The sequence below is a fragment of the Apodemus sylvaticus genome, chromosome 7, assembly GCF_947179515.1.
Source record: "Apodemus sylvaticus chromosome 7, mApoSyl1.1, whole genome shotgun sequence".
NCBI lineage: Eukaryota > Metazoa > Chordata > Mammalia > Rodentia > Muridae > Apodemus > Apodemus sylvaticus.
The window spans coordinates 71,309,564-71,334,126 of record NC_067478.1 but is presented as its reverse complement, the minus strand read 5'-3'; the positions used below and the strand labels follow the sequence as shown (position 1 = coordinate 71,334,126).

At 50.4% G+C, this 24,563-nt stretch overlaps 2 protein-coding genes across 4 annotated transcripts in view; one reads left to right on the top strand and one right to left on the bottom strand.

Annotated features, from left to right (window-relative positions):
- The window catches only part of Edc3 (enhancer of mRNA decapping 3), a 42,593-nt gene extending 34,105 nt beyond the window's left edge, over window positions 1-8,488 (top strand). For both annotated transcript variants that reach the window (XM_052188219.1, XM_052188220.1), the window contains exons 6-7: window positions 3,121-3,338; window positions 6,459-8,488. In XM_052188219.1, coding sequence (XP_052044179.1) covers window positions 3,121-3,338; window positions 6,459-6,793 — 553 coding nt within the window. In that variant the 3' untranslated portion in view covers window positions 6,794-8,488. The remainder of the gene's footprint in view (window positions 1-3,120; window positions 3,339-6,458) is intronic.
- Window positions 8,489-9,053: 565 nt separating this feature from the next.
- Window positions 9,054-24,017, bottom strand: Clk3 (CDC like kinase 3). Of its 2 annotated transcripts, none has more exons than XM_052188216.1 (13): window positions 23,036-24,017; window positions 19,608-19,759; window positions 18,778-18,994; window positions 16,597-16,693; window positions 16,254-16,320; window positions 13,856-13,972; window positions 12,903-13,069; window positions 11,859-11,953; window positions 11,632-11,761; window positions 11,006-11,088; window positions 10,453-10,532; window positions 10,082-10,172; window positions 9,054-9,466 (listed from the first exon to the last, which is right to left on the bottom strand). In XM_052188216.1, the coding sequence occupies exons 1-13, from the start codon at window positions 23,483-23,485 to the stop codon at window positions 9,290-9,292; spliced, it is 1,923 nt and encodes a 640-aa protein (XP_052044176.1). In that variant the 5' UTR covers window positions 23,486-24,017; the 3' UTR covers window positions 9,054-9,289. The 2 variants fall into 2 exon arrangements, with proteins under 2 accessions (XP_052044176.1, XP_052044177.1); XM_052188217.1 differs by having other exon boundaries at window positions 22,999-23,063.
- Window positions 24,018-24,563: the final 546 nt, after the last annotated feature.

The window sequence follows — 24,563 nt, the reverse complement described above, 5'->3', positions numbered from 1 at the left end:
TCCATCTCTAGAACATTACCGGGCTGTAGGGGCTGCCTGGAAACTGCTGACCCATTGTCCTTGTTGCAGTTTCTAACTAGCTGCTTGAAGCCCGGGTTTTTAGGCCTAGTCTCCTGAACTGTCAGTTTGAAGCCCGTCATCGAGCCAGCCTGTCTCATCACTGAAACTTGTCTCACTCTGTAGACTTGACTTGCCCTGAGCTCACAAAGATCTGCCTCCAAAGTGCTTGGATTAAAGGCGTGTGCCACCACCACCAAGCCGTGTCTGTTTTTCTTAGTCTGAGCTCTTTGTAGCAGTTCCTAATCCTTGGAAGTCAGACACACTGTTTTCTGTCTGTGCTCAATGTGCGTGTCAAGTGCCATTTTCACAACTAAGTTTTATGTGCTCCTCAGAGCTTCACATTGAAGGGAAATATTACAGACCCCTGATTTAAGAGGAGCAAGCTGTGGCTTGGAGCTTGAAGGACCACCCAGGTAACACTGCTGGTGTAATGGTGCCAAGACCTTCACTCTGCAGGGTGCTGTGGGTGCTAAGACACCTGTCTGCTTTCATGCTGGAGAGGGCTTATGTTGGGGTCAGGAAGGGCCCGGGGAAGCAGACCCCCAAGTCAGATGCCAGGACTCCACAGCATGTATGTAAAGGAAGAAGTAACAGTGGTTCTCAACCTTCCTAACGCTGCAACCCTTTAATACAGTTTTCATGTTGTGATGACCCTCGACCATAGAATTATTTTCGCTGCTACTTCATAACTGTAATTTTGTTATAAATCAATGTAAATATCTGATAAATGAATCCTGTGGAGGGTTGTTCGATCCAAGGGGGCTTAACATCCAGGTTGAGAACCGCTGCTCTAGAAGCTGAGGTAATGGGGTAAAGACTAGCCTGGTGTCTATGTAGAAGATGGTGCTAAGTTTTCCCAAGTATATTTGGGAAGGAAAATCCTGAAATTCCTTTTTCTCTTGACAAAAATCTTCCTCTGTGAGTGGTGATGATTGGCATTGGTCCACCCTACATCTTACAGTTCACCTCGTCTCTACCTTGTGGGCCTCTCTAGGGCTGATCTAAACCTCCTTAGCATTGGTTCTTAGCTTTTTCTAGCAGGAAGACTTTTATCCAAGGCAGGTTCTGCCCTGTTGCCTAAAAATCTCAGTTGAGGATTTCTGTTGTTAGGAATCACATTTGATGCGTTCATTTACACAACTCCCTAGGAAGGAACGAGTTTTCCACAGCATTGCTCTCATCAGATTAGTGGCACAACAATCAAGGACAGTAGGAGTTGAGAAAAAGAGAAAATTAGCATGACTCACAAGTGAGAGGTAAGAGCCTTAATCTGGAGCTCAGAATTTGAAAAGTGAAGGGCTGTGTGCTCAGTGGATGCCCGACTTGCCCATGGTTTGCTTGCTGTCCAGGCCCAGTTCTGGACTCTGGGCTGGTCCACCCAGCATCTACTCCATCTGCAGGCTTCTGGGGCATGTGGAGGAGCTGGTCCTACAGAGCCAGACATTGCTGAGTGGAGCAGGTTCTAGGTCTGCCAACTGGCCCTCAGCTTGCCCTGCCTGATGAACAGATGGGTGGGGACATAGGATGCTGCCTGAGGGCTATGGGTGTAAAGGTAGAGCCTAGTGAGCCTCTGGAAAGCCAAGAGGGCAGGGAGGTAGGTGTGCAGCAGCCTGAAACACACCCAGAGCCTATTCTGAGATGCCCTGCTAGCTGCAAGATCACTCTGACTCTGAGCAGTAGCAGGATATACTAGCCGAGTTCTGGCGATAGTTCAGTATTTATGGTTCATCAGAGACCAGAGGCCTTGAACTAGACTGACAACTTATTGCAATGAATATTTGCATGTAAAGCTGTTTGGGCAAGAAAATAATACTGTGTGACAGACACCCTGCTGTTTCCGATGCCACTACAACTAACAGATATGGAGAGGAGGGAAAGGTGGAGGAGCAGAGGTGCATGTGTGATGGAGAGAGGCCAAACTAGAGACTCTACAGTAGTGACAGGTGTGAGAGAAGGCTGTGTGTTAACCACCAGAGCTATGCGGATGTTTGTGGCCTGTGCTGCCACCTGTGACTGTCTATGAACCAGGCTGCTTCTGGAAACCATATTAGTATCCTTGGGCTATGCTGGTGTCCTTGGTCAGTACTACCACTGGAGACCATGCTGAAGTCCGTGGCTCATGCTGTTGCCAGAAACCTTGTGAAAGTCCATGATCCATGCTCCTGCTGACTGTACAGGGCAAGGGAGCTATTTTTGCAGTGGCATTGCTGACTGCAGACCCACAGTTGAGAAAGAGGGACATAGAAGGCTTTAGTGACAACCTCCACCCCATGCCCAAAATGTAACCACATAGACAGGAAACCATTGAAGAGAACTCTTAAAAATTGTGATAAAGGATACAGAAGTGTAGCTCTCGACTACTGAATGCTTCTGGTGGGGCTACAGGTGGGGAAGGACCTGCTTTTCTTTAAGGGGATGACCATTTGGAGTGTGACTATGCTCCAATGAGTACATGGGCAGTACAAATTGAACTATTGGACTTGTGTGTGTGAGTGTTTTTTTCTTTCTTTTTTTGGAGGGGAGTTATAGGGGTGGTGGACAGACCTTAGAGGACTGGGAAGTAACTGTGATTTTGAGGTGTGTAATGTGAAATTCCCAAATAATCAATAAAAATATAACAGGAAAAAAAGCGAAGGGCTGTTAGGCCAGAGGACATAGTTTGAGCATGGGCAGATAGAGCCTTACAGCTGTAGGAAAGGAGGAGGAACTTGGCTGTGCTGGAGCCACCTAACCATGGGGCCTGGGGTTCAGAGATGGGGCACATGGAGTTGCACCACACAGAGGCTTGGACTTCACATGAGGATAGTTTTGGGTCAGAACATAGTTTGGACAAAGGTTTCTATGTATCTGGTTATGGGTGAAGTAGTGGGAAGAACAAGCAGTGAGTGCCACATTACAGGCCTGGTGGACTTATAGTGGGCTTGTTTTTTTTTCTGGGGCTCAGAACTTGGTCAGCAATGAAGAGTAAGGTGCCCACAGAACAAGTACTTGTTTCTGTGATAGGGACTCAGGGATTGGCCCAGTCTGTCCAGTAACTGCTTCTCCACTTTTGTGTTCTAGGTTGAATCCTAAGAATGTCCACCAGAGGCCTACAGTAGCTCTCTTGTGCGGGCCCCACGTGAAGGGGGCTCAGGGTATCAGTTGTGGGAGGCACCTAGCCAACCATGATGTGCAAGTCATCCTCTTCCTGCCCAACTTTGTCAAGATGCTCGAGTCTATTACCAATGAACTGTCTCTCTTCAGCAAGACCCAAGGTCAGCAAGTGTCTAGCCTAAGAGGTGAGCACCTGCATTGAAGTGTAGCTCAAGGGTAGAATACTTTATGTGTAAGGACCTAGGTTTACAAAGAAAGTGGCTCTCAATAAGGGTCAAAGCTTCCTACTTCCTTGGTAGCATGACAGACATGTGGTGCCACCTGGTGGTGCCAAGTAGAAAGGCATTTCATGGGGAGAGTTTTCTTCATTAGCTCAATATGGTGATGACCTGCACTTAAAATCTGTTTTAGGAGATGGGGACAGGAGGTTCGTAAATTTAAGACCAGCTGGGATTACATAGTGAGAATCTGTGTGGGGGAAATTGTGTGTGTGTGTGTGTGTGTGTGTGTGTGTGTCTGCTTCCAAGGGCATCTTTAAATTACTTGGAAGAAAACCCCCATGCCCTACCCTTTTCCTGCCACTCAGAGAGATTCAATACCCACTGTCTCATAAATATCTATGGGACTGGCACTATTCCAAGTTTTGGGAATAAATGTGGAAATGATTTTTTTTCAAACCTTTTTCCAGCCGGGTGTGGTGGTGCATGGGTTTAATCATAGTTCTTGGGAAGCAGAGACAGGTTGAGCTCAAGGCCATCCTGGTCTACATATCAAGTTCCACGGCTATATAGTGAGACCCTGTCTCAAATGTGATTCACAATGTAGCTAAAAGAGATGAACATACAAGTAATATCAGATCAGATAATATTAAATGTTAGGGAGTAAAATATAGCAGGAAAGACAGAGCATGCTGGAAGTTGGGTCATGGAGGGATTGGAGGTCACACTTTCCATGCCACACTCTAGGTGGAATGGAGAGTCATTGATGGCAGAACAGAGATTTTCTACTAGGATAATTCTTTGTAGATAGAATCTCACCGTATATCCATAGTTGGTCTGGAACTCATTCTGTGTACTAGGCTAGTCGCAAACCCATAGACTCAACCCTGTTTCTAACCTAGCTCAGCTGCTAGATAAGCACTCTTGACTTTGAGTGGGAGACTGGGTTACAGAAAGGTTCTGAGACTCTCTTATGAGAATTAGAGGTAGCAGATAGCCGAGGCAGTAGCTGTACTAGAGGGAGCGATGGAAAGTGCATAGCTTCGGAATCAGTGTGAAGTTAGAGAGTCAGCTCACTAGAGAGAAGCAAGGGAAGAAATAGGAATGGCCCTACTGAGCAGCTCCAGGGGCTAGGCAGAGAGATTCTCAGCTTGAAGACCCATCCTGGGCAACCCAATAAAATTAGAAAAATGCAAAGACAAGGGCTGGAGAGATGGCTCAATGATTAAAAGCAATTGTTCTACTTGCTAAGATCCTGGATTCAATTCCCAGCACCTTCATGGCAGCTCAAAACCATATGTAGCTCCAGTTCAGGGTATCTGACATTGTCTTCTGGCCTTTAACATGTGGTACACATTTATACATACACATAACATGAAAATAGATCTGAAAGAGAAAGGATGAGGAAAAACTTTTAATGTTTTGGCCTCAGTGGGACTTGGCAGAGAAAGAACCTCTCAGGTTAGATGTCTTTTGAGTGTTCAGGGGTTGGAATCAGTGCTGCCCAGGCAGGGAATATTGGGATCTTGGTTCTTTTGTTTCTGAGGCCAAGGAGTGGTCAGGGGGGGATAGGAGGTACAACTAAAGCCAAGAGGAGGAGAAAGCTCCAAGTTCATTCTAGGACCAGGGAGACTCTGCAGTGTGGAGGCTAGGATCCTTAGGAAGCACAGTGCTGATGTAGGATCAACTTGTGACCATAGTGGGACTTAAGTGAGAATGGGGTTAGAGCACAGATGGATGATCCAAGAGGGAAAGGCAAGTCAGGAGGACTAGACCAGAACCACACACAGGCTTCTCTGTGCACACACTTGAGCGATTGATTCATGGTCCACTGGAACTTTATACGAATGTGTTTTAAGTAGAGAAGCTACAAGTCTCTGATTGAGCAATATCATTAACTATAGATCGAGTGCTGGGAATGGATTACAGTCTCACGCAGTGCTATTGTCTTAGGGTCTCATTGCTGTGAAAAGACACCATGACCAAGGTAAACATTTAGTTGGGGATGGCTTACAGTTTCACCACAGGAAGCATGGCAGCATCCAGGCAGACTTGGTGCTGAAGAAGGAACTGAGAGTTCTGTATCTTGGTCCAAAGGCAGCAGAAGGAGACTTGTCTTCTGCTGGCAGCCAGGAAGAGCTTCTCTCCACCCTGGGTGAAGCTTAAACCTAGGACCTCAAAGCCCACTCCCACTGTGACTCACTTCCTCCAACAAGGCCACACCTTCTATTAGTGCCACTTGCCTTGAGCCAAGCGCATTCAAACCACCTCTGCCTTGTTTCTGCCAGTCCTTTCTCTAGCTATCTTAAAACTTTCTATGGTAGCTGCTTTAGGAAGCTGGCCTGGGGATAATGACCCTGCTGTTTAGTCCCATTGCTGCTCTTATCAGGTTAAATGTTTTAGATTAATCTTAGATTAGTGTTGAGACTTCCTGTTCTTACCCTTACAGAGTATTATAGTTTGGTAGAGCAGTGGAGTCTTTTTTTTCCTAAAAAGACAAAAAAACCCATTGCTATTACACTGTACTTGTTTGTGTGGGTGTTCATATGTTATGGCATGTGCTTGGAGGTCTAAGGAGAATTTAGAGAAGGCAGTTCTCTCCTACCTTGTGTATCTTGGGGATCAAACTCAGGTCATCTGGCTTGACAGCAAATGCCTTTTTGAAGTATTGAATCATCTCACTGGCTACTAGGGAAGCCCTTTAGGTTCTGGGAGAACAGAGATTGTTTCCTCCTATCCCTAAGTTTGGGCTGAGTAGGGGAAAGGACCCATTCACATAAGGAATTCCCAGAGAATTATAGGCTGGCTAGAGTAGGATGTACAGGCCAGCTTTTGAGTAGAAATGCCTGTTGCCAGCTGCTGTTTCTGCTGGACCCTTAGAGCATCCTGAGAGGGTTAGTCGGATATAAAACCCTATCTGCAAGGCAGAGGAGTTGAGAGCCTTACGCTCTTGAGAAAGCTGGCCTTTGGAAGAGGCATTAGAGTGGTACTGTCTAGAAAACCAAGTAGGTATTCCTGGGACCACCCACCCTGGTCTGACCTGCTGTCTGCTCCAGGAATTTTCAGATGCATTCTTTCTATCTGCAGATCTCCCTGCTAGCCCTGTGGACCTGGTTATCAACTGCCTGGATTGTCCTGAGAATGCCTTCCTGCGGGATCAGCCCTGGTACAAGGCAGCTGTGGCCTGGGCCAACCAGAACCGGGCACCAGTGCTCAGCATAGACCCTCCTGTGCATGAAGTTGAACAGGGCATTGATGCCAAATGGTCCCTGGCACTGGGCCTGCCTCTACCACTCGGGGAGCATGCAGGCCGAGTCTATTTGTGTGACATTGGCATTCCCCAGCAAGTCTTCCAGGAGGTTGGCATCAACTACCACTCACCTTTCGGCTGCAAATTTGTCATTCCCCTACACTCTGCCTAGAGGGGCTCTGGGCAGCTGGACCCTGTATTCCCTGAAATGCCGCCAAACCCACTAAGGGATGCCTTAAGGATGTGAAGCTTTGTGGGCCTTGTAGACTATCTCTTGGGTTTGTTTCTTCTGTGAGAGAACAAAACATACTTAAAACTTGCCTGCCACCTTCCCTTAACCAGGGAAGGCTTTCCCACTGGCGTGTATGTCAGGGGTAGACCAGTGGCTCCAGGCATCTTTCTACCCTCCCCTGCCTCCATTCAGTTGGGGCTTTGTTTACAGACATAGGCAGCTCTAAGACTGTTTTCAGGTTTACAGCCACTGGGTGTGGGCTGGCACATTGTGGGGTGGGTTAGAGCCTGTTAGGGCCTCCAACCACTCTTCTGTCAGAAGGCTTTATGTCTCCTAATGCTTCCTCTGGCCCTGCAAATAGGCAGCCCACTCTTCCTATAATCATGTAGATCAGGCTGATGGCAGCTAGCCAGAAGACAAACCTGTGCTGTGTCTCTGCTTTCCCCCAAGGCCACCAGAGTTTGTTTGGAAACTTTGGACCCTCCTCAGATGTTTCAGTTTTATGTTGGGACTTTCCTGAGGAGTATAAGGATGATCACTATGGTGAGATTTTGGACTGGCTGCTCTGCTGTCACCTTTAGCAGTTTTGTGCCTGTCAAACTACAATGCCCATCTCCTAGTTAGGCACCAGACCTTCAGGATGCAGCTTTTCAGTATTGGGGAGAGCCTGGGGAAGCTTGGTGCTGAGCCAGAGGAGGCTCCCTGGTGCTTCAGTCCTACCTACCATCACTTCCTACCTCCTTGTCCATAATATTCCCTGTCTGCCCCCTCCCTGCCTCTGGAAATGGCCTCCTACCGCTATCCCAGGACAGGTTACATGTCCCCCTCCTGCCTTGGCTTCACTTCAGTTCTTATGTTTAGGCCTTAATCCTTTATAGTTGACCTCCTCAGGTGTGCAGACTTGGAACTAGTGGCCTGTCTCAAACATGCCAAAAATGAGCCCAGTTACAGATGACCATAGTGAGATTCAGCCATGGGAACATGGCTCAGATCCTAGGGCATTATCCTCAGGATCGTCCTGGGCTTAGGTCCTTCAGGTTAGTAGGACAGAACCATGCCTGCAAGCTTTTCCCCACAGGCTTTCTGTTGTGCCTATCACAGGTTGAGGGATATAGGTAGACAGGCAGATGGGCTCGCTAAAATGTTTGGGTACAGGGTAAACCCTGGCACCATGAGTTTTAGGCTGTTAATAGTAACAGGGCCAGGAACAGATAGATGGTGACAGCCTTTTCTTTCCATCTATCTTTTCTCTTTAGTTATCTCCAGCTCCAGGAAAGGGGCCAGAAGACTGGCAGCCTCAGCTGCACCACAGGATTTTAGCTTTCAAGCTGGGCCTCTTTTCTAAAAGCAGGTTTACAATGGGGACAGCAGGCAGCCACCACAGGCTACTACACACACATAAAATGAAGTAGAACCCTGATCCTGAAGATGGTTAGCATTAGGCAGTTCTCCCTGCTCTTGGCCTGGACCGCCCTAGAGTTGAAAGTGTGTTACTCCTATCTGCAGCTTTTTTTTGAAGTTCCTGCTCAATGGCTGGTCTTAGTCAGGTGGTCAACTTTGTCACTAATGCATGCAGCTCTTGGGAAACCCAAAGCCAGCACAATAAAGTGACAGAAATCTGTGCTATCTAAACTACTTTGTGGAGTGATGAAGTGCTGCTTTTCTAATCCCTAGGAGCCTACCCTGATGGCTGGGATTGCTGGCTGTGGGTGTGGCCATAGTGACATGATGGCTGAGGCAGAACTAGATTCTAATGGTTAGCTGTTGAGAGCTGTGTCCCTTTAAATGAAAATGTAAGAGCCTTTCCTTTCTAGGTTTGGAGAATCTCCTGGGGCTAAAACTCTACTTAACCTTAGAGCAGTTGTTCTCAACCTTCTAAATGCTGTGACCTTAAAATTGTTTTCATTGCTACTTCATAACAGTTTACTAATATCATGATGTAAATATGTTTTCCTCTGGTCTTAGGTGACCCCTGTGAAAGGTTGTTTAGTCCCCAGAGGTTGTCACCCATAGGTTGAGAACCGCTGCTCTAAAGGGATGTCCCAGCTTCTAGCTTACTCATTGGCCTGCCTTTCTGTGTCTGGTCCAATTCACACTTAGCTTTCCACAAGCTGAGCTGCTAAGAAAGACTTTATTAATAAGTCAGTCAGCGGAGGGAGAAGGCAGGAAGCCTGGAGATGGACACACTGGTACCAGGGGGTTACAAACAGTAAGAAACACTTTATTATAACTTTACAACATATAAATAGCTTGGGTCCAATCTGTGCTTTCTGGCAGCTGGGCTCCACATCCCCCCCATCCCTTGCAGGCTCCGCCTTCCTTCACATTGCACTGTTCATCGGTGGCTCTGGCTCTGAGGCCAGTGGGAGAGGCTGGAGAAAAGGGGCCAGCAGCCCAGTCCAGCTCTCCAATTCTTCATGTGCTGGCCTGCACCTGTCATCTGCTGGGGTTACGGCTGCTGTGGAAGGACCGCTCCTCAGGGGTCAGACCAGCAAAGAAGGGGTGCAGCAAGGCTTCTGCCAATGTGATGCGCTGAGCAGGGTCGAACTCTAACATCCTCCTCATCAGGTCAAACAGCTGCACATGCTCCAGGGAGTCCTGGAGCATGTAACTCTGCTCAAGGACACAAGGTGCCTCAGTTTGTTGGCAGGGTTGTGGGAAGCCACCGCAGTCCCCTTGCCTCTGGGATGCCTTGCTGGGATGGGTCGAGGAGGCAATGATGCCTCCTTGGAGGACTACTTCTGCCTTCCAAGACAGAACAGCCGCTCCTTTCATGCTCAGAACTTAGGCTACTAGGTGGGATCTTGCTGGGTTGGTGCCTCTACCCCACATGCAAAGTTCTGATGGGTGGGTAGAAAGAAATCACCTCTGCAAAATGCACTTGTCCAGGTACCAAATTACAGTTGACAGGCCTCCTTTGGCCACATCTAGATCTTCCCTCCCCCTTGCCTCGGTCCTGCCTAGTTCTTCTCAAAATTCAGAGAAGAGAGAGGGACAGGAAATAGCAGTCTGACAGCTGGCTCTTCTGGGTTTTTTCCCCATTACATTCTCAGCCACCCTGTGGACAGGGGCAGGGCTAAGGGCCCCTCAAAGGCAGCACGCAGAAAGCCTCACAGAGAACTGAGACGATCAGGCAGCTGTTGGCTGCCCATCCTGTCTCTGCTGCTTGTTTGCCCAATGCCTGGGATCTCCTTGGCATGAGCTGAGCTGGGGGAGCCAGAAACTGACCTTCAGAGGTTTGCAGTTCTCCTTCACATACCGCCCATCAGAGCTGTTCTCATCCCAAACCAGGCCCCCTTTGTAGAAATATTTCTGCTTCCTAGAAAGTCAAGGGGGAGGAGAAAGGAGAGTCAAGGAGAAGTCCTTAAGGTCTAGGGTTAGGTGGGGAGTGGGCAAAGGTGGCTCCTGTCAATCTTCAGGTAGCAGCAACAGGGCCAGAAAAGAGGTGTGGGCCTGACCTAGCAAGTGAGGACAATAATGTTTACCAGATTGGTTTGAGAGATACAGTAAAGGCTGTGTAGCAGCTTGGAGGACCATGCAGTATTTGGCAAGGGCTGTATTTCTTGGTACCCTGCTGACCCAGAGCCATGGAGTCTTACCTGGTACGGTGGATCATGTGTGATGGGATAGGTCCTAGGATCTTCTCCATCATAACCAAGTGTTCTCTATTTTCATGGGTCTGCAGAAGACCAGGGACAGAACAAGTAGGAATTAGGCCCAACCTCTGCTCACTTTTGGAAAATAAAAAGCATGAGGAAAAGTCAAGAGCCCTCCCTTCTCTAGGAGAGGAAGGGTCCTAGGATCCACCCCAACTTGGTGGTAGCCCATAGGCCTGTAACCAGGGCCAGGGCCAGGCTCGTGCTCTTCAGCCCCACAGGTGGACCTGGCTGGCTATTGGCATACCATGTTGGTTCTTTATGCAAAAGGATGCCTATGATATGCCCTTGCCCAGACAGAATCTTTGTGTACCCAGTCTTGTCCTTAATAAAATCCCCCTACCTGCTTTAGATTCTCCAACTACCTCTTTGCCTGAGCAACTATAACCCTTAAGAATCTAGACTCACATCATGGGGATGGAAGACATCAATTCCTCAACCACACAAGAACTTCCTGCCCAAGTCTCCTGCAATCCACCAATACTGCAGTACTTACCTGGAAGAGTGTAAAGCCACGGTAGTACTCAAAGAGAATGCAGCCAATACTCCAGACATCACAGGGCTGTGCCCAGCCCAGCTCTGTAAGCCAAGATTTGGTAAGATATGAGAACCAACGCCCCAAATTTCTAGGAAGCTAAAAGTCTGGCTGGCAGAACTCTTGCCCAAGCCCCACTAACAAGGTTGTTTCTGACAAAGACCAAGTCTACCTCATCTCAAATATTGTGTAGGCCTGGATGACAGATTGATGGATACTGTTTACCACCACTCGCCTCATTTTGAAACCAGGGTAGCCCAGGGCTGGGCTTAACTGATCTGTTCTGCCTCTACTTATTAAAGGCTTAGATTACAGGTATATGCCACCACATCCAGCTATTCTTTTTTTAAAGATGTATTTATTATATATACCGTGTTCTGCATCCACGTATGCCTGCAGGCCATAAGAGGGCACCAGATCTCATTATGAGATCATAAGCCACCATGTGGTTGCTGGGGATTGAACTCAGAACCCCTGGAAGAGCAGCTAGTGTTCTTAACCTCTGAGCCAGCTCTCCAGCCCCCCCAGCTATTCATTTTAATAACTGCCCAATGTAAACAATATTGAAGGCTATAAAAGCCACTCACCGAGGATCACCTCAGGTGGGCGGTAGTGACGGGTGGCCACAATGGTGGTGTGATGTTCATGGTCAAATGTGGCACTGCCAAAATCTGCCACTCGGATGCTGGTGTTCTTCACTGACTTCTCCTCGCAGCTCTGAAGGCAAGGCATGCCACCCAGGTCAGTCTGCTCAGGTAGATAACCTACCTTAGAGCAGGGCCACACTCTTGCCCACCCAGTCAGTGCTGTCTACCTTGTGCTCATTGTAGAGGGTTTCAAACTCAGAATTCACAAACAGGATGTTCTCTGGCTTCAAGTCTGTGTGGGTCAGCTGGTTCTCATGTAGAACTAGGAGAGGGAGAAGCACATATTGAGAACCCTACGTTTGCCCACCAGGTCTAGGCCCTAACGTTTCACAGCTCTGTGAAATCTCACAAGCATTCAGAGAGCAGGGATGAGAGTGTTTTCCATCAAAAAAAAAAAAAAAAAAAAAAAAACCTCAACCACTCTACAAAGGCAAAGCCTCACCATCTTACTGAAGTGGCGGCATGGGTAAATCCTTTTCCTCAGCACTAGCTATCTAACAGGCCTCACTGCACCAAAGCTGTGACTCTTGGAATACCTGCCTCCACTCTTATGTCACTGGCACTTCCTACAGCTCATTACTTTTCAACCTCAAGTATCTCACTTGGCCAAGATCCTCACAACTCCATGACCCCACCTGAGCCAGAGCACTCTCCACAATGTTTCTACTCCACTGGAGTGAGTCAACACATCCCAGACCCTCACAGAGTTGTGTCCTTTACTGGTTGGTTCTTTCCCGGTCCTATTCAGGCCCTGCACATCTTAGTTCTAAGCCTTTCCCTTGTCATGCTCCAAGTTGCCTTCCAACGTAAGTTCTACAGTGGTACCATCAAAGCTGCTCTTCAAGGTTGGTGGACAGAGGAATGATAGCTTCTCAGGTCCACCTTCTACCTTTTCCTCTTTTCCATAAAGGTGAAGGCAGGGTTTGTAGCTAGGCCACTTCTAGAGTTCTTTCCTGTTTTCTTCCTAACCTGGGGAAGAGCCTGGCCCATGAAGTCCCTGTAGGACTTCAGTTTTCCATGTAGTCCCAGTTTTTCCATCCTTGCACAATTCCTATCTGAAGGCAGGAGAACCAACCGCTCTAGGCCTATGGGCCTATGAGACATTGCAGAACGATCAACAGTGTGCTAGAGGACAGCTAGACCACCAGGTGACTTTTTTTTTTTTTTTGAGGGTAAAGTACTCCACACACCAGCCAACAATGAACACTTACATCTAAGGGCATGGCAGAGCTGGTAGGCCATGTGCCGGACATGTGGTAGGGGATAAGGCTGGAAGTTGTTCTCCTTCAGGAACTCAAAGGTGTTCTTGCCCAGGAGTTCAAAGGCGATGCACATATGACCATGGAAGTTGAACCAGTCAGACATCAGGACACAGAGACTAGGGGAAAAGCACAGGTTGGGTTCAAGCTCTGCCTCACCTGACCCCCAAAAAAGGCCATCGTTCTACACACCAAGATAAAAAGCAAGCCTCAGCCAGGCAGTGGTGGCGCACGCCTTTAATCCCAGCACTTGGGAGGCAGAGGTAGGTGGATTTCTAACTCGAGGCCAGCCTGGTCTAAAGGGTGAGTTTCAGGATAGCCAGGGCTACACAGAGAAACCCTGTCTTGAAAAAACAGGGGGGGGGAGGGGGAAGCAAGCCTCAGAGCCAGAGCACATCTCAATCCACTATCACACCCATGTTCTCTAAGCAAGAACTGAACTTCCTGTTGTGTGGAGGGGCTACATTTGGATCCCAGCTCACTCATGGCACCCAGGGTGAGCAGCCCTGACAGTTACTGAGGGCAGATACAACTGCACCAGTACAGCCCAGGCCTCCATGTACTGCTGAGCTTCTTGAGGGCCTGGGCAGGTGCGTCATCTCTACTGGCTGTAGCACAGCTAAGTGCTTGTAGAGAAGGTGACTGGTGTCTTAAGTGTCCCCAAACTGTTAAGTCCCTTAACTCATAAATGCAAAACTTGGGCCACTTCAGAACACAGAGCCAGGCAGGGGAGAACCCGAGGTCCAAGGGCTCTTTACAGAAAGAGCACCTGTCAAACTCCTTGAGGACTGTGAGAGAATAGTACCAATTCCGGGACACTGAGATGTTCCAGGGCATCCAGGCAGCTGGAACTAGCGAATGCCACCCCACTGAGTAATGCCTGTCCACTCTTTGCAGATACTCACAATTTATTTTCTTTGTCTTTTTCCTTGATTTTCTTGAGAACATTAATTTCTAGACGAGCAGCCTCCCGGTACTTGCCCACATTACGGATGATCTTCAGGGCAACCTGTGACTTCCCTCTACAGAGCAGGAAAGAAACGAAGTTTCCCATAAGCCAAGTGCCCAGCTCTCTCCCCTTCCCTGAAACCCAGCAACTCATAACAAAGCCCACTGCATAAAATACCAGTCCTAAGACTGTGTTCACACTTGAGGTCTAGCCTGTTGAAAGCAACACCAGACCCCTGCTCACCACACAAGCTTCCCTAGCCTCTGTGTGGGTAGTCTTGGCTTTCAAGTTGTTATGTGCATTTAGGATCTCAGAAACTTCCAGCTCCCCGGAGAGAATCCAGGCAGAGGAGTTGAGTTAATCGTGACTACCCCAAATCCCCAGAAGCTTACCTTACAACCTACTCTGTAGGCCAAGCTTTCTTGATCTGGGCAGTAGTGAGACTGAACAAGCAGAGTACCAGTAGTGGGATTTTCGCTGGAAGCTTGGGTCACTCCTTACAGTACACCCTAATCTAGGTCCTTTCCCCCAACTATCTAACTGCCTCACTTTACCACCAGTTACAGAGGGCCAACAACTCCGTTAGTGTCCCAGGAGTGTTCCTGCAGCAGTTGCTCTACCCTTCCTACTCCACCCCACTGCAGGAGGCCATCTGCAGGATGTGAGCAGACAAGGAAACATGACAGCCTAGGCTAGGTTGCCAAGACTTGCCAAAGAGAGCTAGTACTGAGATACCAGTGGAGACCTGAAATCGAGAGGTGCTCCTGGCCCACCGCGGTGTACCCTGATACCTCAAGTGTTGGCCTTGATGCTGGGAACAAGTTCATCGGCCTCTGAGCAAAGACAACTTCAGAATGCCTTTTGCTCTCCCTCTTTTTTTTTTTTTTTTTCTGGTTTCTTGGGCAGTGCAGGCCTAAAGGAAGAGGCCACTACTACAAACTCTCTAACAAGGTCCCTCCCCCACAACAACCTCATCTTTAAACATGTATAACTTATTTCAAAAGAAGCCCCTGCCTGAGCTGCTGGCAGAGCTGAGTCTACCTCCACTGGTCCTGTACTGACTCCCTTTGCAATTCCCTTAAAAGACCCAGGCCCTTGTCTGTCTTTCAGAGACTCATTTCTTACCCCCAACTACTCAAAGAGGGACAGCCCACAGTATAGCTGTCATCCTAGGTTAGAGTTCTTGGATCTGTCTTGTCTACATCTGGTCACAGGACAGTGTGTATGTGTCCCTTTATACTCATTCTAGGTTCATGATAAAGGGGTATTTGAATAGAAAATTGGAGCAGGAGGAAGTTTCTTCGCACATTAGCACTTCATCTCATATCTGAGGGAATGGCTGACTTTGGGTCCAACGGTCTTTTCTGAACAGCTCACTTAATGTGAGAGACCAAGAATAGCAAACCCAGCTCTGTCAACAGTGGCTGAGGTGTAACCTGGGCAACTCTCGAGCATCTTCATATTTCATCTCTGAAGCAGTGACCTGCATAGCTCAAATGAAAATACCAGTGCTCTGTAGCTAATATACTAAAGCAATTAGAGGTTATTAAGGCAGGAATACAACTGGCTCCCCAGAGGATTGCCTAACATACAGTTCCAGGGAAGGAAGCAAAGACTCTAGTCTGACATATGATAAGGGTTAAGTGTCATACTGCTCGGATTGGAGAGAATGATTTGGCCCCAACACTATGGCACATACAGGTACTGCCTTCCCAATCGGCATGGACTATTCATGACCCTAGTCACACTGGGGTAGGTAGTAGCTGTTTGGTGAGAAAGGCCAAAATCTCATTTCCCTCAGCTGGGATCTCTCAGGCAGACACGGGAGGGGCAAAGGCACTATCAGGCCAAGCCAGCAGCATTCTCAACCTTCTGGCCAAGAGGAGAGGCCACTACGTCAGACTTCTGAAACAAGGTCCCTCCCCACAGTCATCTTTAACATCGATGTAACTCATTTCAAATGAAGCCCCTGGCCCTGCTGGCAGAGCTGAGTCCACCTCTACTGGCCCTGCACTGACTTCCTCTGAATTCTTTAAAGGTTCCCAGGACCTTATATGTACCTTTTTCTCTGCCCAAGAAACCAAAAAAATGGCTGAAGCCTGGCCAAAATTCTTCAAAAGCTCATGGGATGCAGCACCAGGCCACATATCTAATGCCACAGCTCAGAAATGGGTAACCAGGGAAGAGACTCACACGAACAAAAGTTCTTGTAGGGATATCACGTGCCTATCAAATCCCAAGAATGTGCCCCTTATTTCATGAGATCAGCAAATCCAGCACACATCCAGCAATGGCGCAACCCTCCAAAAAGAGCTGCACTAGTTCTTTCAAGGGTGTCTGCGCCACATGCTCACCTGGCATGGTCCAAGCACTCCACCACCTTGCCAAAGGTGCCTTCACCCAGGTTCCCCACGATCTCATCTGTGAGAAAGAAGAAGCTGGGCATGAGAGTCCGGAGGGGAGGAGGGTGGCAGCTCCTGCAAGTTCACAGCATTCAAATCCTCAAAAACAACAAAGGTTCTTGCTCACTGCTACACTCTTTAAAACAGAAGTTGCTAGTGTCTGTGTCATTCAGGCAATTACTGGTGGCCCCACTAAGGCGCCACGCGCACTAGAGGCCCCTCCACGCAGGAGAGGTCTCATCTAACAAGGGGGGTAGAAAGTAGAGAGGTAAAGTTTTACGAAAGGTGGCTGTACATCGCTCTTGGAGCCAATCGCCGATCCGGCACACCAGGTGGCCCTCCTTGTCATCTTCCACACTCCGGCTGCTGCGCTTACTGCTCTGTTGGCTTCTCTGCATGCACCGCCCCCCGAAACGCCATCCGACCAATCGCATGGTAGGCGGTTCCGATTGACAGATTGAGGTGTCAGTCAAAGGCAGAGGTGGAGACGGTGAGGAGCCGGTGGGTTGGTTGGTTGGATTTTCCAGATCCCAGCATTTCATAAGGCACACAGCATATATAACGATAGGGATATTGCAAGGGACACGTCAAGACACAAACTGACTTCAAAACAGAAAAGCAAAAACAGCTACAGGTATGTAAGAAAACTCGGACATTATCTCTAAGAAGAGTGCCACAAATGCTCAGAAAGATGTCCAGCCTCTGACACAGAGGGGCCAGGCCCCGAGGACAGCCACAGCCCTGACTCCCTCCTCTTCTAAGTCTCCCCCTCCCTGACCCTCCCATGGATCTGGCCAGAGCTGAAGACGGCGTGGCTGGCCCAACCTGGGTCCAGCCTTCTGGACCGGTTGTAGGGCTATCCTGGCTTCAGCAGCAACAGTATGCTCAGCCTTTCTTTGCCTGCCTCTGCTGGCCCACACAGCCTTACAACATATTCAACAGCTGCCACATAGAACCAAGCTACTACCTGCCCCCACATGACATCCTTGGCCAGGCTTAACCAACTACCAGAAACACTTCTGCTAGCAGCCCTCCTGCCACCAGACTCCAGCAGGAAATGAGCCTGGCCGAGATCCTTTGGGCCAGCCGACCTTCAGGCCCCAAGCCAGCTCCTGACTTGGCCTTAGGACTGTGCCACTCCTAAGCCAGACCCATCCCACAACAACAGAGGGCACCAAAAATAAGCAGAGCACCAGACTTGCACTGCCACCCAGTGGCAGCATATGGCACTGTGTGAGGCAACAGGCCATGCTTGAGTCACCTGCAAGAGTCAACCTTCAACTCACACCACTCAAGTCACAGAGCTAGGCAGAGAAGATACCTTCACCAAACCCACCACTACTAAGAGGCCTCTTGGCCAGCAGGAGGACACCACGGGAGAACAAACAGGAAGAAGAGAAGACAGCACATAACCTTGGAAACACAAGTGACTTTTCTTTTCCATGGGATTGAGTACAGTGGGCTCTTGGTCTGTTCAACACACAACCCTAGAATGCTAGTCAACCTCTGTTCTTTAAGTGGCCTGCAACAAGGTGAGGCCTGGGACCTCATCACGCAGACAGCTGCCTCTCCTTACCATAAGTAACCCACCTACAAAGGAACAAGGTAGAAGAGAGCCCGGCTGGAAGTCAGATGAGAAGCTCCCAATCTGAGCTGACTGACAGGGCAAAGTGATGTGCTCTTACAGACCAGCAATTTGGAAAGGTAAACACAGAAATTCAAGACCCATATCAAAAAAAGAAAGGGCTAGGAAGCCAGGCGGTGGTACCTAGCACTCAGAAGTAGAGGGAAAAGGATCACGAGTTTTAGGCTAGCCTGGAATACATAAGACTTTCAAAAACAAAGAGAAGTGTAGGGAATGGGGTGTGATACAGTTCAGTGGTAGAGTACCTGCCTAGTATGTATGGGCCCTGGGTTGGACTCCCAGCATTTAAAAAAGAAAAATAAAATTGACTGGTAAAGTGTCCATTTTTTATTCGGTAATACAGACTCTGGTCCTCTGTGGAGGTGGTCAAGTCCACATTCATCAAAGCACTTGGCTATAAGGTAGGCCTGATGGGGACAGACCTGATATGAAAAAGACCAGGCCATATAGCCCCAAACCATAAACCAACAATCTTAGTAGCAGCCCTGAGAAGTGTGTCCCAATCATGTACACCATGTAGCTTGTGTCTGGAGCAGTGGGTAGATATAGACAGGCTGGAAATCAGCCAACGCCGGAGCCACAGCCCCTAGAGTTGCCACTGGCAAGGGGCCAGAAGATGGAAGGCATAACATCCTTGCTCAGTTCTGTACCACACAGTGCACACGCAAGCAAGCAAGCACACACACACACACACACACCCCACATGTGTGTGCCCACAATGGTTTATGTACACAGGGTTGCCAGTACTCACCCAGACCAGCTAGCCTGAGAGAAGGCGAGAAAGAGGTGAGGCCTTTTGGCCCCTGTTAGCACACTCTGGCCACCACTCACCGAGGAGGCGCTGCTACAAGACCTGGTTCGGCGTTTGTGACAGTGGTGGGCATGCTTGCGGGTACGGTATGGCCCCCTCTCTCGTGACCGTCTCCGATGTCGAGAACGTGAAGACCCATAGCAGTCCTCCCCAAAGGATGGGCTCCGCTCTTCACACCGGTATGTATCGCTGTCACGGTGCTCCCGGTACCTCCGCTGGTAGGGTATACGATCATGGCTGCCAAGAGGGAGTAGCGGCATGAGTCACGAAGAGCCATACTAGCCATGTTCCTGCCAGCAGGCATGAGGCCTTTGGCAGGGTCCCTGCAAAGGCTCTCAAGGAAAGCCTGTTAGAGTTGAAGTATCCAGGCCCAGGGGGAGTGAATAGGAAAAGAGAAGGTACAAAGGTACCAAGCTTACTCTCCAGAGCCTAAGTGTCCCTCTAGTGCCACAGAGGGAGAAAGGAGAAGAGGAAGGGGAACACAGAAGTCCCAAGAGTAGCAGAGTTGACCAGCCTGGTACAACTGTAACTTTGGTCTAGGGACCCAAATAGGACTTGAGACCAGTCTTTCAAGGATAGGGTGATATTCCTACTTCACTGAGGAAGGCTCAGGGGTAGGGTACTGGCCTAGACAATACAGAGGGGAAAGACTACTCTGTGACAAAGAAAAAAAGATGACAAAGAAGGAAGTATGGATAGCAAGGATACCAAAGAGGTCACAGGGCAAAAATCTAGGGGCAGCAGGGCAGATGCAATCAATCACCTAAAGGAACCTGAAACCAAAGACTCTGGGTCATTTGCCCATCTAGCTGAGGAAAGCAGCGTTTCTTCCAACCCAGATTCCACTCACCTTCTGGACCGTGATCTCCGAGGGGGAGGCTCCCTTCGGGATGGGTATCGCAGTCGACCTTCGTGCTCCCGACTGTAAGACCGCCTCCTCTTCCAGCGGTAGCTCAGGTATGGGTCTGGCTCTGGGGAACGGTATCGCTTACAGTGATGCATCTAGGCCACAAGAAAGAGAAAGCCCTGCTCAACACACAGCTCACTGCTTCCAGCCACAGGGCTGCCTGGTGCAGCCAGGTGTTCCTGAAGAAGAGGCCCATTGTTCTATTTAGGGGCAGCCCCTCCCAGGGGTTTATGAAGTAAAGAAGAACTCTGAGGTCACAGTGACAGAACAGCAGACAATGGATGGATGCCTCCCTCCTTTGCCAAGTGAATAAACAAACAGGTGCCTCTCCAGCCTGGCCTCGGGGCCTAAACACTTGAACTATGGAAGTCAGGGCCCAGATACACAGATGTAGTGGGATGCTGAGCACTGCCAGAAAAGATGCCAGGACAGGAGGGAAAGGAGAGCTTTTCTGCTCAATTTCTTCATGCCTATGGGATCCTATAACCTAAATGTTGTAGAAGCCTGAAGCTAATGAACTGGTGGCATAGAGCCAAATCACTAAACTAAAACTTGCCTGGCTAAGCAATGAACTGGACTCAACTCAAAAAATTCAAACTCAGTCAGTGAGGAACCACAGGAGAAATAAGAACTCTGACCCTTGAACGAAGACACAATGTCTCACCAATATTCCTTACTTCTACCAGGTTCCAGCCAAGTGGGCCTGGGCCCAGAAGGTCTGCCCATCCAGTCTCAGCCCCGGAAGGTACCACAATCCTCAGGGAATCTAAGCTGCTTGCTTGAGGCACATTTTAGTGGCCCTCAGACCAACTAGCTTCCCATACCAGGTGTTTCCTCTTTCACTAACAGCGTCACTGTTATCCCTTCTAGCTCCTCCCACTCCAGCACTCCTGTGCGCTATCTCTGGAGGAGCCAAGACATGGCTGTAGGTCTACACTGGGAAGTAGGACAAGTATTCCTTAGCCACTGGGTACTTAGATCCAATACAGAAATTCCCAAGTGGGACCAGCAGCCAGTTGAGAGACATGGCTATGTGAGTCTGGCATCGGTTCCACCCATATCCAGCCCCTTCCCATTTTCTCCACCAGATGGCCAGGAATGAGAGAGAGCACAACTTGTTTGCTTTCCAACCCTTCAATTGCTCACACCCAACCTCTAGCGGTGCAGAGACCTAGGCTCACCCGACCAAACACCTTTTAAACAAATCCATCAAGGCTGCTCCATCTCACCAGCACAGTCCAAAGATGAAATAAGTACTTGTGTTATGAGCAGGATGGGGAGGCAATTTATCTAAACCTCTGGGAACTCTAAGAAAGGCATTGCCATCTTCTATCCCACTAGCAACCCACCAACTGAAAAGTCTGGGCACCCAGAAAGCTTTGGTGATAAACACTTCATAAAATCCGTAACTTGTTTTCACACTCATCTGAATGTCCCACCACCCCATTATCTTATGGAAGGTGCTCAAGCTATGGCCTGAAAGCAGTATCTCACGTCTCACCAACTGACCCAAAAGACATCCTGCTGGTCAGGGCACACATCTTCCCAAAAGGCAAGTGGTCCTGCCCATCTTCACCAGGCAGACAGAGCACCCTAGGCATCCTGTCTGGAGGATGTGGTAATATGCTCTAATCTACAGCAGGCCAAAATTTTCCTTTTGGGACTTAAAAGGATTTCTGTGACCCCATATGTCTACTCAAGTGGAAAGTCACAGTTTCAGAGTCTAATGCCAACCTGATCCACAGCACTACCCCTTCACTGTCTGCCTTTGGGCAAGTTATTAAACTGCCTTGAGCTTCAGCCTCCTCTTGAAACAAGGGAACAATAATCTCTTACAGGCTCCATCAGAATTAAATATGTCCGCCCTATACAGTCAAAATCCTAGCACAGGTTTGGGCCACAAGAAGTACTAAAGACAGCCTTTCATTAGCACTGAGAAGGTTCCGGGTAACACTCAGGGCTATGTTGAATGCCTTAATTTATAATTCCTTCCAAGGGACCGGGCAGGAAGTTTTGGCAGGAAACCTTGAACTCGATCCCAGTGCTGCTACTTACTGTCCCTGTGGCCTTATACAAGTCACTCTAGACCTCAGCTGTCATGCCTGAGAAATGAAGATAACACCTCTCAGACTGACAGAGATGGCTAAGTATTTTGGCCACGAAGTACCACACATAGGCAGTAATGGAGATCATCTCCCTTGCAACGCATCCCAGGCAGGTGAAAAATGGGAAATACCAGGTGGCCCACGTCATCCTCCCAGTCAGGTCTTTTGAGCCTATTTCTCACAAATTCCCTCATTCCATGAGACCTCAGCAGAGAAGCTTTTCAAAACTTAAGGACCACAATTATGCTTTGGGAGGTTCTGCTCTGCAAAATGTAGAAAAAGGCAATGTGACCAATGAAACCAAGCTAAGGATGCCAGCTTTTCTCTGAGCACAGGCCTCTCCGGCTTCTCATTTGCTGTTCCTGGCTAGAGAACCGGGCTAACAAGAAGAGCAGCCAGCCAGGTCAGCGGCTGCCCTCCCGGATTCCTGCCACCCAAGCGACCCATGGTTATTTTTGGCTGGCAGTGCCCCACCACTGCAACCTCAAACCTGCCACCTCGCAAGCTGCGGCTGCCACCGGGCAAAACGCTCCTCCTTTTCAAGGGCACGGAGGAGGGAAGCTGGAAGGCCGCCAACTCCGCCTTGATGGGGGCTAGACTCAGGCAATTCCCACCCGAGCATCAGGGCACCCGCACCCGGAACTAAAGCATAGAGGCTCCCGACCGGACCGAGGAGCAGCCTGGACATTTGTACTCCTGGCTTGATCTGGTCCATTCTCCGGGATGGAGCGGTTCCATCATAACAAAACACCGAGGGGGCCGGCGGCCCGCACTCGAGTCCCTTCCGTCTGCCGGGATCCCAGAGATCTCAGAGCCCCGTTCCCCGTAACCGCCAAGGGAAGACCCAGCGACCAGAGGGATGGCCAGCCTGGGCCAGAATCAAACTCCAGGCGGCACGCGAAGGTGGTCTGCGGGCTAAGCCTCGAGCTCGGGGCAGGGAAAGCCTTTCCAGGATAGCCTAGGTCGGACTCGACCCCAGCCTGCGGGCCGGCGCGGGGCCCAAAGTGAATCTTCCCAGCCGGCTCCGAGGCCGCTGGAGCTCCGCCTCCAACACCGCGGGAACCAGAAAAGGGGTCTGCAGTGACCGCCCTCCGGGAGAGAAGCGGCGGGTCAGGGGTGAGAGGTCGGGACCGCGGCCTGACGTGGGCCGAAGAGGGAAACAGGTACATGCCGAGGCCCGACCGGGTGTCAAGGTACCTGTACCAGCTTGGCCGTCCCCACCGACTCACCCCAGCTGCCCGGCCGCGGGCTCGGGCCCACACTCACCGTCTCCCAGGCTCCGGCTGCGGCTAGGCCCCACTCCCCACTCCGAGCGCCTCTTCCGCTTCCGGCTCTGGCCTCCGCCCGTGGCAGCACCGCCCCCTCGCGTGACGCAGCCGTCGGCGGCCCGGGCTCGACCCGGCCCAGAGGCCTGACCGCTCTAGCCCCTAACTCGTAGACTCTGGGAGACTGGCCTGCCCTGCCAGGGTCCGGGCCGCATCGGTGGAGGTCTCTTCCCGGAGGTCCCGGGAGCATCCTCGGGCCGCGGCCTGCCCCTCTCCGTGCTGTGGTGCACATAGGCCCCCGAGGCCGCATCGGTGCGCGGCCGCGACCGCGGTCTGAGGCCGGCTCTGGGCCTAAAGTCGGAACCCACCGAACTGCCAGGCTGGGGCCGCTTCCCCGCCGCGGCCCGGCTGTGCTCGCCAGCCACTTCCTGCGCGCGGAAAGGACCGGCATTGTCCTCCCGGGGCCCGGGAGGGCGCTAGAGACGAAGGCGGCTGGTGCGCCCGGGCAGAGGAAGGCGGGCGCGACTCCGCTTGCGCGCAAGAAGCAAACGACACATTCTGCTCTCGGCTTGTGCGGGTTTTTTGAAAGTCTTGGCGCCACGCCCCAGCTCGCTCAAGCTTGACGAGCAATCTCCGGGAAGATCCCCACGAGCCTCGGCGGTGGGGTCTGACGGAGAAGACGTCCCCTTCCCTTGAACACCTCAGAGCGTCTTGCTGTCAGTCAGTAGGGTTGCTGGGATAAGAAACCCGCGCCACACAAAAGCCCCGCGCCGCGTCGCGCTCCCGCTCTGCCACTCGAGTCACTCGGTCAGTCCTTTTGCTGCGGCGTCGGCGTGAGGCGCCCAGTCTAGACCCCTCCCACCTACTGTCCAACGCTTTGTCGTGGCAGGATCATGAGGTCTTATTTTTTCAGGCCGTTCAAGTCGCGGTTCTTTGGTTGGGCCTCGCTTTGACAGCGTCCCCGCCTCCGCGCGTCGCGCAGCCAAGCGGGCGGGTGCGGCGCCTAATTGCCCCACGCCACGCGAGGTCCGCGAGGCTGCGGCGGCCGGCCAGGGCGGGGCACAGCTTTAGGAGCTCACTGACTCAGTGGGGACAGCCAGGGTTTCCCTAGTGCCCCCTCCATGTACAGGATGCGCGCCCACCAGGTGCTGTCGCTCCGCAGCCCCTCTGCAGTGATGAAACTGTCTTTAGAGTCCTTTGCCTTTGGTTCTGACGTAATGGCCCATGGCCCGGCATCTTCATCACCGTCGCTGAGTGATTATGTTTGCTAACGCAAACCCAAACTGACCCCCATGGTCACCTTCTAACCACGCAGACATTCAACAGCCATTTCAACTGCTTCTGCCCCTGCGTCCTGCCCCATTGGTTTCCAGCCTAGGAGCCAAAGATTGAAAAACCTAGGCGTCAGAAGATGCAGCTCCCACCTGAGACCAGGTGACAGAAATTCATTCATTCACAGGTTTCTGTGGTGTCTTCACCTCCCACCAATGCTGCCCACCCATGTTTCCATGGCAACGAGAAAACAGTAT

Excerpts from the sequence above, each read along its gene's own strand:
- Clk3 (XM_052188216.1), bottom strand. The coding sequence starts at position 23,485 with ATGCCGGTCCTTTCCGCGCGCAGGAAGTGGCTGGCGAGCACAGCCGGG. Across the intron at positions 16,694-18,777 it reads CTTGTAGCAGCGCCTCCTCG|AGAAGCCAACAGAGCAGTAA; the intron begins GTGAGTGGTGGC and ends CGGTGCATGCAG. Across the intron at positions 10,533-11,005 it reads GTGGCTTTACACTCTTCCAG|ACCCATGAAAATAGAGAACA; the intron begins GTAAGTACTGCA and ends GGTCTTCTGCAG.